Below are 16,974 nucleotides of genomic sequence, written 5' to 3' on the forward strand. Positions count from 1 at the left end.
CGCGCAGTGGGGAACGCACCACCCTCCAAAGGAAAAGGAATAAAGAGAGGAGAGAGAAAAATTCCCACGTGCCAAATACAGCTCAACTGTAAAATTCAAACACGCCGATCCTGCCCACGTCCCAAGGCTCAGGCGGAGCTCAGCGTTCGCCGGTCTGTCCGCCCGCACCGGTACGGCGCCGACAACCTTCGGCTGCAGCACAGGACCCCGGGCCGGCAGCTCAGCCCTCGGCTGCGGGGCCGGCCGGGAAACGCCCTCAACAAGGCCGCCGCTCCCGACCCGCGCTCCCCGCGGGGCCCCACCGGGACCCGGGCCCAGGACACGGCGCGCGCCCGCCGGCGGAGCCGCGCCCCGCCCGTTAACGGCCGCGCGGCCGCAGCGCCCCCTAGCGGCGCGGCCCCGGCCATTACCACCGAGCGCGGACGCAACGACGGGGCCTGCGCGGGCGGCGGGGCCGGGGCGGCGCTTCCGCGCGGGGGGGGGCGGAGCAGAGACCGCGCCGCGAGCCAATTGGCTGCTCCGCGCCCGGAGGTGCGGCCCGCGCTCGCAGCGCTCCCTGACAGGCCGGCGAGGCCCGGGGGCGGGGCGCCGCGGCACGCCGCGCCCCCGTTGGCCGCTTCTCTCGGCTGGGCGCGGCGGGCGCTGCCATTGGCCGCCTGGCGGCGGGGGGGGGCGGGCCCGGCGGCAGCGGCCTCCCGGGGCTGGGGTCCGTCTCGGCGGCAGCGGCGGAAGTCTCGCGAGGGAGCGCGGCCGGGATTTGGCGGTGCTGCCTCCCTCCCTCCCTCCTCCCTCTATCCCTCCCTCCCTGTCGCTGGCTGCGAGGCGCTGGTGTTTGTGTGGAAGGGGGAGGAGGAGGAGGAGAAGGAGGGCAGGCGAGAGGAGCCCGAGCCCCACCATCCGCCGAGGGGAGCGGACCGGAGCCCCCTCGCTGCTTGCGGAGCACTCTCTCCCCCCCCTCGCCCCGCCATGGCCTCGGGAGACACCCTGTACATCGCCACGGACGGCTCGGAGATGCCGGCCGAGATCGTGGAGCTGCACGAGATCGAGGTGGAGACCATCCCGGTGGAGACCATCGAGACCACCGTGGTGGGCGGCGAGGAGGACGAGGAGGAGGAGGAGGAGGACGAGTGCTGCGAGGAGTGCGGCCCGCACCACCCGCCCCATCACTACCACCACCACCAGCCCATGATCGCGCTGCAGCCGCTGGTGTCGGACGGGGACCCCAGCGGGGCGGGCGGCGGCGCGGCCGGCGGCGGCGGGGGGCAGCTCCACCTGCACCACCACCACCAGGAGGTGATCCTGGTGCAGACCCGCGAGGAGGTGGTGGGGGGGGACGACTCGGACGGACTGCGGGCCGACGACGGGTTCGAGGACCAGATCCTCATCCCGGTGCCGGCCCCGGCCGGGGAGGACGAGTACATCGAGCAGACCCTGGTCACTGTGGCCGCCGCTGGCAGCAAGAGCGGAGGCGGCGGCTCCTCCTCGGCCGGCGGAGGAGGCCGCGTTAAGAAGGGCGGCAGCGGCAAGAAGAGCAGCAAGAAGAGTTACCTGAGCGGGGGAGGCGGCGGCGGGGCCGAGGGCGGCGGCGGCAGGAAATGGGAGCAGAAGCAGGTGCAGATCAAGACCCTGGAAGGGGAGTTCTCGGTCACCATGTGGGCCTCGGGTAAGTGCTCGCCGGACCCCTCCCTCCCTGGGCCGCGGGCCCCGCCGGTGGCCGCGCGGTGCGGCCGGGACAGTTTTGTTTTGAAGGGAGGCCATGTTTTGATGTGTGCGATGGGCGCCGCCATGTTCATCGCCAGGGCAAGTATGGCGGCTCCCCGAAAAGATGGCGGGGTCTGCGCTGCCGCCGCCGCTCCTGCCCGGCCGCGGCGGGGGGAAGGAGGCAAACATGGCGGCGACTGCCAAGATGGCGGCGGCGGGGGGTGCGCGGGCGGGCGGGCGGCAGCGCCGCCGGCTCCCGGGCCAGGCCGCAATGGCGTAGTTTCTGCAGCAGGGGGAGGCGGGGTGCGGGGCGAACCTCCCCGCGCTCCCCCCGTCCCCGCCCTGCCGCCGCTCCCCGCGGGGCCCGCTCCGCGCCTGCCCCTCGCCCGCCCTCCCCTCCCCCGGCCGCCGCCGCCGCCGCCCTCTGTCCTCCTTCTCCCCTGTGTCCCGGCCCGCCGCCCCTCCCCGGCTCCCCGCCTGCCGTTCCGCTCCTGTCCCCCGCGGCCCCGGCTGAGGCGTGTGCGCCGGGCCGTGACCGCGATGTGCGGGAAAAGACTCGCCCGCCCCAACCCCGCGGCTCCCCGGCCTGGGGGCGGCGAACCCCGAAATACCGTGTACAGCTCGCCCGGGGGCCGCCCGGCCCCGGCCCCGGGCCCGCTGCGGTGGCCGGGCGGGCGGTGGGTGGGGCCTCCCCGCCCGGAGCCCGCGGTGCCGGCGAGGGGAAGCAGCTCTTCGCCCCCGCGGGGCTGCCCGTGCCTCCCGCCGGCTCGGAGGGGGCGGCCGCAAACAACCGGCCCTTCAGAGCCCGAGGGGCGCCGGGGGTGACAGCCGAGAGGGGCGGCTCCGGAGCTGACCTCTGTCCCTGGCATCCGCGGGGAGGAAAGGGGCAATTCCTGGCTGGCGCTCGGAAACCGTCCGGCTTTTCCTCGCCTAGGTCTGAAGTTTTAAATAAGCTTTTTAAGTAGGCACAGGGAGACCTTGTCGTGGGAGATTCTATGTTTCTTGAGGATTTTTTATATTTTTTTTGGTGTGTGTGTGGGAGTGTCTTTTAAAGGTAGTAAAATCTTGTGGAAGTGTTGAATATCTGTGGGACTTGGAGTAAACCTAAACTGCACCTGCCCTGCCCACTTTATTTTTTTTTTCCCTTTTTACAGAAATGTATTGCCGGCAGCAATGCTCTGTAATCAGAGTTCTGTCCATAAGTTACGTAAATGTGAAAAAAAGAGGTCAAATAATACAGTTCATGTAATATTTAAATTGGCGGGTGCTTTTTGAATAGTGAGTTGGTAATCTATCTTGAATATCATAATTTTTGTACTCTTTCGAATTTTTTAGGAAGGGTCTAGTAAGATAGAGATACTTGAAGCTTTTGATGTAGTCAAAAATGTTTGCACTCTGTGATGTTTGCAAATGACCAGTAGTTGTTAGAAAGGGCAGTGTAGACGGGAAAGTGTATTGGACAGCTGAGTTCTCCTGCCTGAAAAGATGGAAAGCACAGTAGTATGGATCTGTGCTCTCTTTTTAAAAACAGGTGACTACTTTAGAAAGTTTCACTGAGCATCTGACACTACTGGCATGTTGTCAGTTGACAGCCCAATGAGTTTGATGAAAGTTCTTCTCTTCTTTATTAAGTTTCCCAAATGGTGTTCTTCTGTGTATCAGTGTATGAAACTGAATAAATTCCCTTGCTGGTATTTTTCTTAGAACTGACCATCCAAGAAAGATAAAAGATAGTAGAAACTAATATAATCTCCTAGCTTGTGGAAGCTGCTGGAGGTAGCTGAATGCAAGTGGCTGTATGACTCATGAGCTGGCAGGATACAGGACTTCACTGAGATCAACTGACAGTTTCTAGCATGTATTTGCACTCGGAAATTCAGAGTGCCTGATAGGATGTTTCCTTAGGACTGCATGCTGATTATTATTGGCCGAAGATAAGCATGTGTATAATCAATAAATTTGCTTTTCTTTCTACATACACAGCTTTTACATCAGGGGTAGCCCTATTGATTTTGGTGGCTTTCTTCTTTAGGAGCATGACCATGCAAGCTCAGTAGGAATGATACCCACTTAAAATTTACTGGAGATTGAATTGCATTGCTACATTTAACTCAATTATATCCGTGATGCAGAAGATTAAAAAATACCTAGTCTGACTTGACTTCTAATGCCAAAAAACGCCCTTCCAAAAGCAAAATCAAATATATCAGGGAAAAAGTGTTACGGTTTGACCTCCCCTCCTTTTGCACATACACGACCCCCCAGCTTCAAACAGCCTTTGGTAATAACCTGCTCACTTGAGAGTGTTGTGAAGTTTTACTGAGAATATTGGACAGGCTCTTATGCCTCATATGCAGCTTATTTAATGTTACAGAAGGGGTCTGATGTCGTCAAATGCTGGGGCTTCCCCCCCCCCCCTTCCTTCTCTGAAGTTGCAGAGGCTGGATTGTTGCCAGAGAAATTGAAAAAGAAACAAATCTTGAGGCAGAGGGATATACACCCAAACCCAAAAAAACCCCAACCTGAGTATCCCCACAAAAACCCCAAACTAAATCAATGTCAAGAAAACCCAGAACCACTGGCTTGCAAAAGGGTAGTTCTAAAGTTTCCCTAAAGAATCAAGCATACTTTATTTTGAAGAAATGTAGTAGTTTTGCATCTGTATTTTGACATAATTAAAGTCTTGCTTGCGCACTGATTCAATTGACTGTTTTAAAAGCTAAGTGAAAAGTTAATCAAAAGACAAATGGTAAATAAGGCCATGCCTCAAGATAAAACAATGAGCCCTATATTGCTGTGCATGGGATTTTGAATTGGGAACAAGGACACTTTGCTCACAACAGTGTGGGAAGACAATGTGAATTAATTCCTTGTTGCTGTTTGCTGGTGCTACTATATTGGCTTGTACATGGGTGGTACCAAATTTAGCCAATCATAAATCTTTTTCCATAGACGAGTATAACATGTCTTGTAGCAACTCTTGAAATGTGTAGAAATAATCTGTGAAACATATAGCAACATGACTAAAGGAGACTACTTAATCCTCATCTTGTTATGTGGTTACTTAGAAATTGCAGTACTGTTGCTGGCAACAATTTAGACTTACCTTCTCTTATCACCTTGGTATCTATGGTGATATCAAACTTGTGACCCATGATTAAAGTGTTTAGTTTGAAACAGGAATGCCTTGTTCTAGTTCAGATCAGCTTTTCAGTTATTCAGAATAGAATTATGTCTTTCTTCATGTGTTCATGAAAGTAAGAAGTGAATGAAGGTGTATTTCTGAAAGGGTTGAAGAGGTGTATATGTGGATAGTTCAATCATGTTTCTATAGTGTGTTTCCTTTATATCAAATACATGTATCAGAAAATTGCATGTAGTTAATGGAGCTCTGCAAGTGAGACACCACAGTTTGTACTAGAAAAATTGTTTTTACCTAGTGGAATTTATTTGTACCTTTGCTGCATTCACCTTGAATCATTGTCTTTAGTGAGTTTTTCCAGGTTGGGTGCACACACAATAGTGAAGGGAGAGGGGAAGGATCGTGAGAAATCACTTTGTCAGATGGTGCTTGCAAAACTGATTCTTGGATGCAGGAACATTTGGGAAGGTGGTGCTTAAATGCTGGTTGCACCAAATGCTGGAAATTTCAAGCAATTGGGGATTAAGTTTGAGTGGGGAAAAATGGATTAAATGTAACTACGTCTCCTTCTAGGTAATGATTCTTTCAAGTTTTCAAACCTGACATAGGTGTTTGCTTTAACTGTGATTGTTAGCATGGTCTACAAGCTCAGGGCTGAAATAGCACGACCAAACATTGCCCACAGGTGTTAAACTGCTCAAGTATCCCATAGATGGGAAAGACAAAGATACAGAAGTTACATGTGTGTTTTGGAAATTATTTTTGATACTGCAGCAAGCCTGGGCTGTGAACCCTTATTGCGAAGCTTGGGGAGTTCATTTTGGGTTTCTAGAAGGTTCTTCAAAATCTCTTAAACTTTCAATGTCTCAGAAATCAGAAGGGTTTTCATTTTACTTCATCAGATTGCAGGGGTGAGAAAAATAACCATCTGCTGTCTGACCAGTTGTCTTACATAGTATAAATGATAGATGAGTCATTTAGTTCAGTTGTGGGCCTGTATCAAGGATGGCCAAAATGCTTTGCAATGACAGATGGGTAATGAGCTTCTTATAAAGTTTGTCATAATTTCTGTGGTTTAAAATATTACTATGACAGTCTATTTCTGACTCTGATTAAGACAATGATATAGGTTTCTGCTGTATAAGTATTGAGTCTGCCCTGACATTTTTTCCACTGATAAGGTAGACCATTCTCTGTGTTTGTTTTAAATGTATTTTCAGTTTTGGAAGTGAAATACATGAATGTGGTTCACCATCTAAAGTAACTCAATTAATTTGGTTCTTAGCCCACCTTCAAACTACAGTGTCTAACTTGCTAACTTGTATCCTTCCCAGGGACGCTTGAGTCACTTGTATGCTGACCATTCAGAAGGTCATAGTGCTTCAGCACAGTCTCACAAATGCTGAAGTCAGATGATGGCTACTGATATATGCACTGGTTTTGTCAGTTCATGTCTCAGTGGTGTGAAATAAGAGATGGGTGACACAGGGAAAGAAGAACCTGTTCTCCATCTGTGTGCAAGGCACGTCAGAGGGAAAGTAACCTAGCAGCCGTTTAGGTTAAAAAATGACATACTGTGCAAAATGGAATTTTAACATTCAGAAGTGTCTGCTAAATAACTGTATTATTTAACAAGCTAATTACAGTTCTTTGCTTCCAAACATGACCAATGAACTAATTCGCCTGAGGAGATTGCAATGTGGTAGCAATAACCAAGCTGTTACCACAGTGCCTTGGTGCTGCACAGCTGCCGAATACATCCTTTATCCTGTAATTGCTTTTCAGCTGTTCCTAAAAGCAAATGTGTTTAACCGTGTGATCATAAAAAGAAAATTTTAAGCCTAAATGTTGTTCATCCTTTTAGTGGGTAAGTAGAATGTCTTTTAATTTGGTGCCTTGAGGAGGAAGCTATAGGATCAGGTCTCATTGCTTTGCTACCAGGTGTACCTTCCGAGTTCCTTTTGCACCCTGTTTTCCTCAGATGAAAATTGATTGAACAACAATGCATTTTCCCCCCTCAGTAATAGGGGAGGAGGATGGCTTAGAGATTTGGTGATTTAGAAGTGGAATATGATAAAATCAAGAATAAATGAGGAAAAAATATTGACAAGAGCTTCTTGGATTGAGAGTTAAGAGGGCCATCTTAGAAAGCTGGGAGTTCCAGAATTGTCAGCTGGAGTTAGCTGCTGGTCTAGAAATGCACAAAATAATGGGATTCCAAGGTGGATGGATTTTTCTGTGCAACAGAAGGGCTGCAAGGGATGGAGAAAGTATGGTAATAGGAGCAAAATGTGATCAGTAAAGTAATGTTTTGTTATTGATTTGTTGCATGGAGTCTGCAGTTATTAGTTTTACCCCAGTTATCTTCCTTCTTCCTACTTCAGTTGATACTTGGGCTTGGTTCTCTTAAAACTTCGGGTTGTTTCACCAGTAGTCAAAAGACATGACTGGCTAAACACTGTACTTTCACTGGTCTTAATAAAAAAAAATGTTTGACATACTTGCTTTGAAGGGCCTAAGTGGGTCCAGTTCAACATGTGTATTGCCCATATTTAGGGGGTGGTGAGAGAAGTGCAGATGGCAGGATGCTGAACATGAAGATGTGTTAGGATATGTCCTAAAAAGGTGCATAGAGCAACCCAGTTTAGACTGAGTATCTACCTTATTGTAATTTGGCATAGAAGGATGTAGGGGGATATCTGTAGTGTCTCTAACAAATGAGTATTTTACAGCTATGTAAAATAGGTGGATACTGGATGTAGCTGTTGCAGTGACTGGTAGTGGATGTTTTTGTGAAGATGATTATTAACTAATTGACACACGTTCAGATCCTCTGTGCCTTTCAGAAAAGGCCATTAAAATTGCTTTCCAAGTTCGTTACAGAAAGCTGCATTGGATCTATGAGAGTAGTGCTTAAGCTGAATGCCTTATATGTCTGCTATACTCTCAGGTGGTTTTAAGGGACAAAACAAAGGAGATCAGATAGTGTATATATAGTAGTTAATTTACTTTTCCTGACTGGCTCCATGGTTCTCTCTGTGTATAAGTTACATGGGTGGCATCCAGAGGTGTCACTGTAATTTCAGGGTTGTGTCTGTGTTTTTCTTTGCTTTGGATGCAATATGTTTGAATCTCTGATGCTTCATGAGAGGAAAAGGGGGAGTTAGTTTTGCCTGCAGTGAGCATCAGGACTTGCTTGAAGGCAAAAAGCATCAAGCAGTTAACTAGCCCAGTTTGCAGCAAGAATTATCAGTTAGCTTGTCAGCCTGAGTGAAAGTTTGCTTGCACTTTACCCTCCAGACTTTGAGCTGCCTAGTCCAGGTTGGTAGGCCATCACAAATAAGCTAAATTTCTTCACAGAGGACATTGGTAAAGTTTTTCCATTTCCAAACCTCCTCCAAAAAAGTGTGGGAGTTTCTTTTGCGTATTTGCATTTTGTTTTCCCAATGACTTGATAATGTCATAGGATGGTCAGGATAACAAAGAGCTCCTGAAGTCTTCTGCTACATTTTCAGAAGTATTAGCCTAACATAATACTTCAAGGTAACTGGTTCATATTTTATTGTTTTGGTTTAAATTTGTTTTTAGATGTGGAGGTGTGTGCTGCTGTAGAGATGCAGTTTTTTGTTACAGGAAAATAAGGTGGTTATTTATTTTCATGCAACTGTTAATATATATGAAACAATAGTTTCTCTTATGTTTTACTCTATCCAAGCAATATGTTCATGGTTTTTTGTGTTTTGCTCCAGTAGTCTGTGGAATTAAATAGCTGTGGAATTGACTTGTGTTGTCAGACTTTTGGGAGGTAAAGGCACTGAAGGCTGGCTTTCAGTTTGGTCCTCAAATAACAAGAAAGCACTGTGGAATAGTGAACCTTTACACTAGGGAAGGAAAGAAGATCTTTAAGAATGTGTACAGAATTTCCCGGTTGACTCATGCGTCTCATGTGAGGCAGGAAATGAAAACTTGTCTGTGTTATGAATGTTATTAAACAAACTGCACGTTCTTGGTAGCTGTTGGAAATGGCCATGTTGAGGGCAGCTGGTCTTATTCTAGTCTACAGCACAGAGGAGGTGTCACTTTTAGCTTTGCAAAAATTCTATGCCATTCTGAGCTTGATGTCTTTTCTCCCTGTGTAGGCATTGCTACATAATCTTTCCAAGCTTCTGTTAGAAAGAACAAATTGTTGCCAAATTAGAGGATTATTGGCTTGAATTTGTAACTTCTTCAACTGCTGTAAAATTTAGCATATAATCCTCGCTTAAGGTAAATTCAGTTGCTTTTTTAAAGCATGGATAGGGACTGAAAGGTAGTGTGGTGAGGGGACAACTGAAAGGGTCAATAATCAGTTTTGTAGTTTGAGTTTAATGCTGCAAATAGTATTTTCTTATTTACACTTCTGTCTTTGCAGCGTTGGAGTCTGTTTTCCTCTTTCACCATGGAATATACATGAACTGCTATTTGATCTGGTAGATCAGATTAAACCCCAAACTAGCAGTAACATTTCTAGAAATAGCTCGGTGGCAAACATTAAAAGCAGGCATTACAAATTGAATAGAAATTTGTGTGTGGTATATTTCTTTTATTTGTGTGTCTTGTTCTCTCTTTCCTAGCCTAAGTTACTTAGTAATGACTAATGTTATTTCCTGTGTTTCTGTTTAGGGAAAAAAATTCCCAAAACATTTTGTCTTTTGTTTTCTGCCTTATGTTTTCCTATCTTTTTTTTTAATTCATGAAATACTATTTCTGTCCTACCACCTTGTGTTTCCACACTTAAACAATATCTGTAAAATAAAACTTCCTGTTATTTTTGTATAGCCTCTTGTGTATAAAACAATTTCCAGAATCTGCTCCCCACACACATAGTAGAAGTACTCTCAAGTTCTGTTACATTGAGCTGAGTAGTTACAGCCATATATACTTCTGTTGTCCTAGGTGTGTTTGAGGGTGGAAAAGAGGGTATGTGCTGGGTCTTTCTTTCTGCTGCTGTGGTTACTGCAGTGAGGAACATAGATGGATGTTTCTGTTCTCTCTCATTTTTGTGTCTTTCAGTTTCTGTTATAAAATAGCAAGAGGAGGTAGAATATGCATGGTACAATGTTTTCTGAGGTATGAATGTGAGTAGACAGCAACAGCAGGTCTTCTGCCTGATTTCACTGCAGTCCTTGAGCACAAATTCACAGGACGAGCTCTAGAGCAGAGAAAACAGCAGTATCTTAACTGGCTTGCAGATCAAAGCTTTAAATAATCCCAGTCTACTGTTTACATAGTAGAGTGGGAAAGAGCTTAGGCTGGCCTTTGCCACAGAAGGAGGAAGCCTCCTTGGGAGAGACACACAGTTAAGTTACTTGCTTTTTTTGAGACCTGTCTGCAAGTGTTAGGAAAACTTAATTTTACAGGCAGGTGCTGAAACCCATCAGCAGTTATTTTTAAATTACTTGTCTCTCTGTGACACTTCTGTTGGAAGTTAGGGGAGTCTGAAGACTCTGAAGTAAAGATCGGTAGTCCTGACATCTCAGGGTTAAGTGTCTGCTGCTCCTCTGATAGGCTTGCAAAGTTAGGGACTGCTGCTGAGTATCAGAGTGAGTGTAGTGAAGATTAGTCCTGAAGAGGTTAAGGGAATTAAATATTTAGGCATTGTTTCAGGAAAAGTACATTATCTTTCAAGTGCAGCCAACATTCATAGGATTGTTCTACTAATTCTTGTATTTGTGTTTAAAGTAGATATGCAATTTCTGCTTTTTTTCCTCACTGTATTCTTCCTGTGTTCTTCAGGCTGTAACTGTATGGGTGTCTTTTTGCTCTCCACAATTAGTGTGGAAATCTGGAAGTGCAGTGTATTCTTTTAAATGTGCAGCAATATTGAATTTGTATTGAGATGTAGCCTAATAATTTGTATGCTGTTTTGATCTTCAGTATGTATTGAATTCAGTATTTTGTATATTTCAGATGATAAAAAGGATATTGACCATGAAACAGTGGTGGAAGAGCAGATCATTGGAGAGAATTCTCCTCCAGATTACTCAGAGTACATGACAGGGAAGAAACTTCCTCCTGGTGGAATACCTGGCATTGACCTCTCAGACCCCAAGCAACTGGCTGAATTTGCTAGGTAAGTAGGAAGAAAGGAACTTCAAAATTGTTTTCACTGGTTTAATTATGAAACTCTTAGGCAAAATGGTATACTTAGTATGGCTTATTATTCCATTTAATTATCTTCTAAAACAAGGGACTTAGCACAGCATTGCCACTCTGTTCTGAACTAAAGAGATGGGATTTTCTTTTCAGCAGTGAATTCAATGACTTGTGGTCTTTAGTTCCATTGTGTAAGACAGGACCTAAATACATAGACTGCATCACTCATCACTCTAGGTAACACTACCTTGGGATTGGACTAGATGGTCTCTAGAGGTTCCTTCCAGGCCCAACAATTCTGTGATTTTACATGACAGAATATTTTTTTCATGTGAGTAGCCTTAAATTCCTGAGCACCAAAGGATCTGATAAGTGAAACGATGCATTTGGGTGGCAAGGCTACAGTATTTAGTTGGCAAAGCCACTTATTTTCACTTGCTGCTTAAGCTCAAGATCTTAAATTGTGTGTCCTGCACTTTCAAGTGCCACTGATGATTGCAGTTTCCGTTGGTAACTATCCTGCTTGGATTTTCTTTGGTGAGTCACAATTGTCACTCGTTTACATATCAATAGGTTGACCTGAGTGACAAGGTGACTTTTACTTTCAAGTGGTGGTGGAGTGACTCGCAGGCGGGCGGGGGCAGTGAAAGTGTCCGCTGGGCCGGGCTCTGGTGCCGGGGGCTCAGGGCAGCCCGTGGCCACCAGAGGGCAACCGCGAGGGCAGCAGAGAAGCCGCTGAAGTGCTGCTCTGGGGGTGGCTCTGCTGCCCTGCTCTGGTGCCTTGTGCTCCGCTCGGTGCAGGGGCAGCGTTAGTGCCGTGTCTCCAGATGGCTGAGCACGGCTGCTGGCTTTCTCTGGCTGCTACTGCCAGATTTTCCCAAGCTGGAAGCAAAACATGTATACAGCCACATTCATTTTCATTTTTTTAGCAGCTGGCTATTCTTCAGAGCTCAGGTGCACAATTCTGATACTCAGAGCAGGTGAACAGTCAGATGTTGTTATCCTTACTACCGAGTAGCCAGAGAGGGTGTCTTTTTCCGGGTAGTTGCTAGATGGCACGGACTGTTGATACAAGTTCTGGTCTGGCTTCTTGGTTAGCTGGATCTTGGTGTTCAGTGTGTGCATTTACCCCTGTTTCACCTTTTTGATCTTGCTTTTTGCAAGTTTTAGTGTTGTCCTGTTACAGTGTAGTGTGTGCTGGAGGAATAATAGCATGGCCTTATCCCACAACTACTTTCTGTAAAGCCATTGAACTATGAATTTTGAAGGCTCCTAGTAAAATAGTTCTGCAGGGCTTGCTTCCTGCTTCAGGCTATCTGATCTGGGGATGTATAAAAGCACATCACAAACAGCTGAAAACAGGGTTCTAGCCAAAGTGATAGGTGGTTCTAGCTATTGATACTCTTCTTTCTTGTTTTACTATCATTTATCAAAGTTACAGTGGTTTTCTCTGGGATCTGCTGAAGAGTTACTACAATTTTTTGTGAAAGCAAATGTTTAATGTCTTGAGTGTACAGTGTTCCAATACTCTTGAGTGTATATAGTGTTCCAATTCTAAACTGTTACATTATTTCCACTCGTCGTGTTTAGAGTGGTGTTCTCTGTTACTTTTAAACATGCTAAAACCTTTGGTTCTATTAGACACTGAAGTACTGAATAGCTGTCTTTTGTTAGGAAATGTAAATAGTTTCTCTCAGGGTATTCTCCATGCAAATACTGAATATTTCTTCTCCAGATTGGGTTGAATACTTGAAATGGTTGTCAGGATTTGGGCTTCTTGAAATGACCAGGCTGCTTCTATCAGATGTGTCTGCATATTTCTGAATATTGTAAAATGTTTTAGTTAGGTTTCCATTGAGAAAATAGTGGCTGCTGGCAGTATTTTAAAATTATCACTTTTTTATATTTATAGTAGAATATTCTAGGAAGTTCCAGAGCTGGAATTTGTAGTGGGTAGTGAAAAGATTCAATTTTATGTGTACAGCCTCCTTTCTCAGAGCAGATAAAATGTAATCTGTTTCAGTCAGAAGAGAAATACATGACAGTAGAGTAAGCACCTTGGGGGGACATGACCTTTAGTAATATTCCCAAGTTGCTCAAAACCTGTAAAAAATTCTTCTCTTAGCTTAATTGTAGATAAATGAGAGTTTCATGCACCTTCTAAGAAAGGTTTTTTTGATTTCTTGGTCAGAATTGATGACTGTCAAACTTTTGCCTTACAGTTGTAGGTTAATGTCTTAAATGATTGTGTTTGTTTATTCTTCTGAGACTGAAGAGTGTGGGTGTATCAGAATTTGAATATTTCTTGTTAAGGTCTTAGTCCTCTTGCAGTAAAGAGTGTTGAAGGGACACCTTAGCTTGTAAGACGGATTCAAGTACTGATATCTGCTGACTGCTGTTCAGTTGTCTTGTTGTTGACCTTGCAGTGTGCAGTGTTACTAGAAACTTTACATGGTAAGCTGGAAGGAAAAAAATGGGTTTACATGTCTGGAATTGGCTTTGGAGGTTCAAGGAGTACAGTTTTTCATGTAAAAAATATGTTTGTTTAGTGTAAAGTTTTATGGAATTGTCAAACATTGCTCATTGCTTTACAGTTTAGAATTTCAAAATTCTCAGTAGCTGTGTGCTGAAAACTTTTAGCAGCATATGAAGTTGAAAGTTACTTCTAAACTTAAGTAGTTTCATGTGCTGTAAGGCTTTGAATAACAAATTTTTATTTAGATTACTCGAAAAAAGAATTGTGACAGTCCACATATAAGGAAGTGTGAACTGACTAGTAAAATTCTATGCTAAGTGCATTGTGTGTAGTTGAGAGAAAGTTATGTAGGGTTGCTTTTTTGGTTTTCATTAAAGTAATTGAAGGAATCTCACCCTACATTTGTAGAAATTACCTACTCCGAACCAGGCTAGATCCACTGTTTATAACAAATGCAGCTTATTTTGATTAAGGATAAATTGACTTGAAATATGTGCATTGATAATTAGGAACAAAGTTCTGAGGTTAAGCTTAAGCAAACAAAGCTTGAGTTCTAGTGGTAATAGATTTTGAGCAAGATTCTGGTGTTTTGATCTAGTTATTGAAAGGTAATGCAGGGACAAACCTGATGCTTGAAGTTGTTTGTAGCTCTGCAGCCCTTCAAAAAAATAATTCAGACCTGTAGTAGTTGATCATCTGTAGCAGCCACCAGTGCTCAGAGCTCCATGGCTCTCACAGAGTGAGTGGTTGCAGTGTCTCTTGTGATACAGTTGTCTTTCACTGCCTGGTTTAGAGCATATGTCATTGAGTCATGTAGCAGGAATCTGGACCCTTTAACTGGAACTCTGGCAGTTTTTCCAGGAACAGCTTTTATGCATTCTATGATTCCATTGAAAACATTGTGAATAAACAGTCTGTGTAAGAACATTGACATGTTCAGTAATGCATAGACAAATGACCATAAGTTACACCTGGTTGGCAGTTTACCACTTTTTACAGATTACTTTATTCTGTTTTAGGAATCTTGAATTTTCTATAGCATGCTTTAAAAATGCAGTAAAAAAGGAAAAAAAAAGGTGGAATTCTCTTAGGCAATCATAGCAGAATGTGAAATGTTAATTGTGAATGATCTGCTCAGAGGGACAAAACCTAATAAATTACCGTGTTTTCATTTGACACCTTTGACTGGGAAACTGGAAATCTCTTCAAGTGGAATAAAATATTTAATCCAAATCTAAATTGATGACAGTTCAGTAGTTAGCTGCAAAGAAATCATAGCTGCTTGGTAGTGAAAACTTGGGGAGGTAGCAGGGATATTTCTAGAATGTGCATATGGCAAATTCCCTCAAAGCAAGCCTCCCTGTTTGCCCCCTCCCTCCCTCCCTCCCTCCCTCCCTCTTGTCTTCCAGATACATGACTAAACTGGCTAAAGACAGCAGAACACAGACATTGGTAAAACAACGAAATAAGAAGGAGTACCCTATAGTGGGAAATTGGCACAGTAATGGGTCCTGGTGGTAAAAACTTTAATCTCTGTGGTTTTATTTTCTGCTGATCTTGGTATCTTTTCTGAAGGAGAGCCATTGTGAGGACTGGCCTTCCTTTCTATCCACTTTCCAAACCCATAGAAAACAAAGGAGAGGAAACTGCTTTAGAGTTTGAAATTGGACACCCTTCTTAGAAGTGACAAAGCCTTCTGGTCATCCAGATTTGTGACTTAGGCCTCTTTATTAGGTGTATGCTTTTGTATTGGTTTTGTTCTTGTTACAGAGAAGTTTAAAGGGCAGTAAAGTGACATTTTTTTTACCCAGTGTTCTTCTAGGGGAGGGGAAATCTCCTGCACTGTACCGTACTGCACAGGTTACTGTCCCTGTTTACACATATGATATTCCTCATAACTGGAACAAACCTGGTAATAATTTTTGCCAGAATCATGGAGTGAAAGAACCTCTTTATGACAGTTTTCTTCCTAACTGTGGCTCAAGCAGGTAAGATACTGGGTGTTCTTGACTGTAGATAGATTCCTCGGACACCTCGTGCCACTCCCCTTTCATCTTGTTTATCCAAAAGCCAGTCTAGCCAGTTCCAGGAGTTGTTCAGCACAAATGAACTCTTGCAGTAGCACAGGGTTCTGACGCTCAGGTTGGTTCTGCTCAGCAGGGCAGCGCAAGGGGAATGGCAAAATGAGGGGAACACACCAGCAGTGCCAGTAACACTGTTGAGAGAGAGTAATTTCTTCCACCTCTGACTGTTCCTAGGAGGTGTGGCCATCAGCACGGGTGAATATCATTGCTGGTCATCAGAAACCTCTAGGATGTGTTAAAGGAGTTGCCTGAGAGAGTAAAGCTGATAAGCTTAGATCTATGTACAGAGGGAGAAGAAAGGAGGTGAGAACACAGAACTCTTTAACAGTGGCAAAAAAAGGGAGATTATGGAGCAAGGGGAAAATTCTATACTGTTATTTGAATTATATTTCCTTTCTTCCCAGCTTTAACACCGTTTCTATGGCTGACTTTTAAAACTGCATTGATTGACAAGTACATAGGTTGTGGAGTTTGACAGGGATTTGGGGTGGGCATTAAGGTTCTGTTAGGGTAAAGTACTCTCAGTTCAGCTGTGTAGATGAAAGGAGGTGGTTAGATTTAACTTTCAGATACTGCACAGTGACAATATTGCTTTCTTTATTTTGAGAAACCGAGTGGTTTAATACCTGTGATTTTACTCAGTCTTCCTTACGGATATGGGAGCGTGCTTTTATGGAGCTTATTCTGTAATGCTGCTGGGTTGCACGCATTCCTGCTTCTTCTGCTGTCATCCATCCCCTCCCTCCACTCCCCCAGTGCAAGTTAAGACTTAGCCTTTAATTGCAGTGTTCCAGTGACTTGATCCAAAAGGTACCCTTCTTAATTTTCACAGCTAATTGATTTGCAGTTGTTTCTACTAGGCGTGACCCATGTAACCACTCTGCAGAAATGAAAATTTTGGTCTTGCCATGTAAATTGACTTTCTGCAAAGGCAACTGTTTCTGAAGTTCCACCCCTGTATTAATGTATGTGTCTATAGTTGCATTAAATAGTGATATTTGTTAGAGTTCTGTTTTTGGTTAATGTTTCAGGCTAAGAAAACTTGGATGGAGCTTGTAGAGCTGCTCTACTAGGTGGGAACCAAAAGTCTAACCACCACCAGCAAGAGCTACCTGCACCAGTGTAATTAAGATCAACAGCCCAGATTTTAGTCTGGTCTCCTTTTGCAGAAAGTTAATTTTAAAGTAAGACCAAGATCTTTTTTTTCTAATACATGTGAATATGTAAGTCTTTAAATTCTTCTTTGAGGGATTGTCCATATGGTTTCTGCAGCTTTGTGAGCAAGATGATGTTTTTGACACAATGATCTATTGTAGCTGTGCCTGTGTTGTTCATGCCCTTATGCATTTAATCCAGGTGCTCAAAGGGCCCAGCAGCTTCCTCCTGTCTGTGGCACTGAGATACAACCTGGACACCATTTGCCATCTCTTCTCTTG

General features: G+C 44.8%; 1 protein-coding gene across 1 annotated transcript in view; it reads left to right on the forward strand.

Moving 5' to 3' along the window:
- Nucleotides 1–682: 682 nt before the first annotated feature.
- The window catches only part of YY1 (YY1 transcription factor), a 31,107-nt gene continuing 14,815 nt past the window's right edge, over nt 683–16,974 (forward strand). Inside the window, exons 1-2 of the mRNA XM_069018261.1 lie at nt 683–1,663; nt 10,793–10,955. Coding sequence (XP_068874362.1) covers nt 967–1,663; nt 10,793–10,955 — 860 coding nt within the window. The 5' untranslated portion in view covers nt 683–966. The remainder of the gene's footprint in view (nt 1,664–10,792; nt 10,956–16,974) is intronic.

The sequence above is a fragment of the Aphelocoma coerulescens genome, chromosome 5 (assembly GCF_041296385.1).
Source record: "Aphelocoma coerulescens isolate FSJ_1873_10779 chromosome 5, UR_Acoe_1.0, whole genome shotgun sequence".
Classification (NCBI taxonomy): Eukaryota; Metazoa; Chordata; class Aves; order Passeriformes; family Corvidae; genus Aphelocoma; species Aphelocoma coerulescens.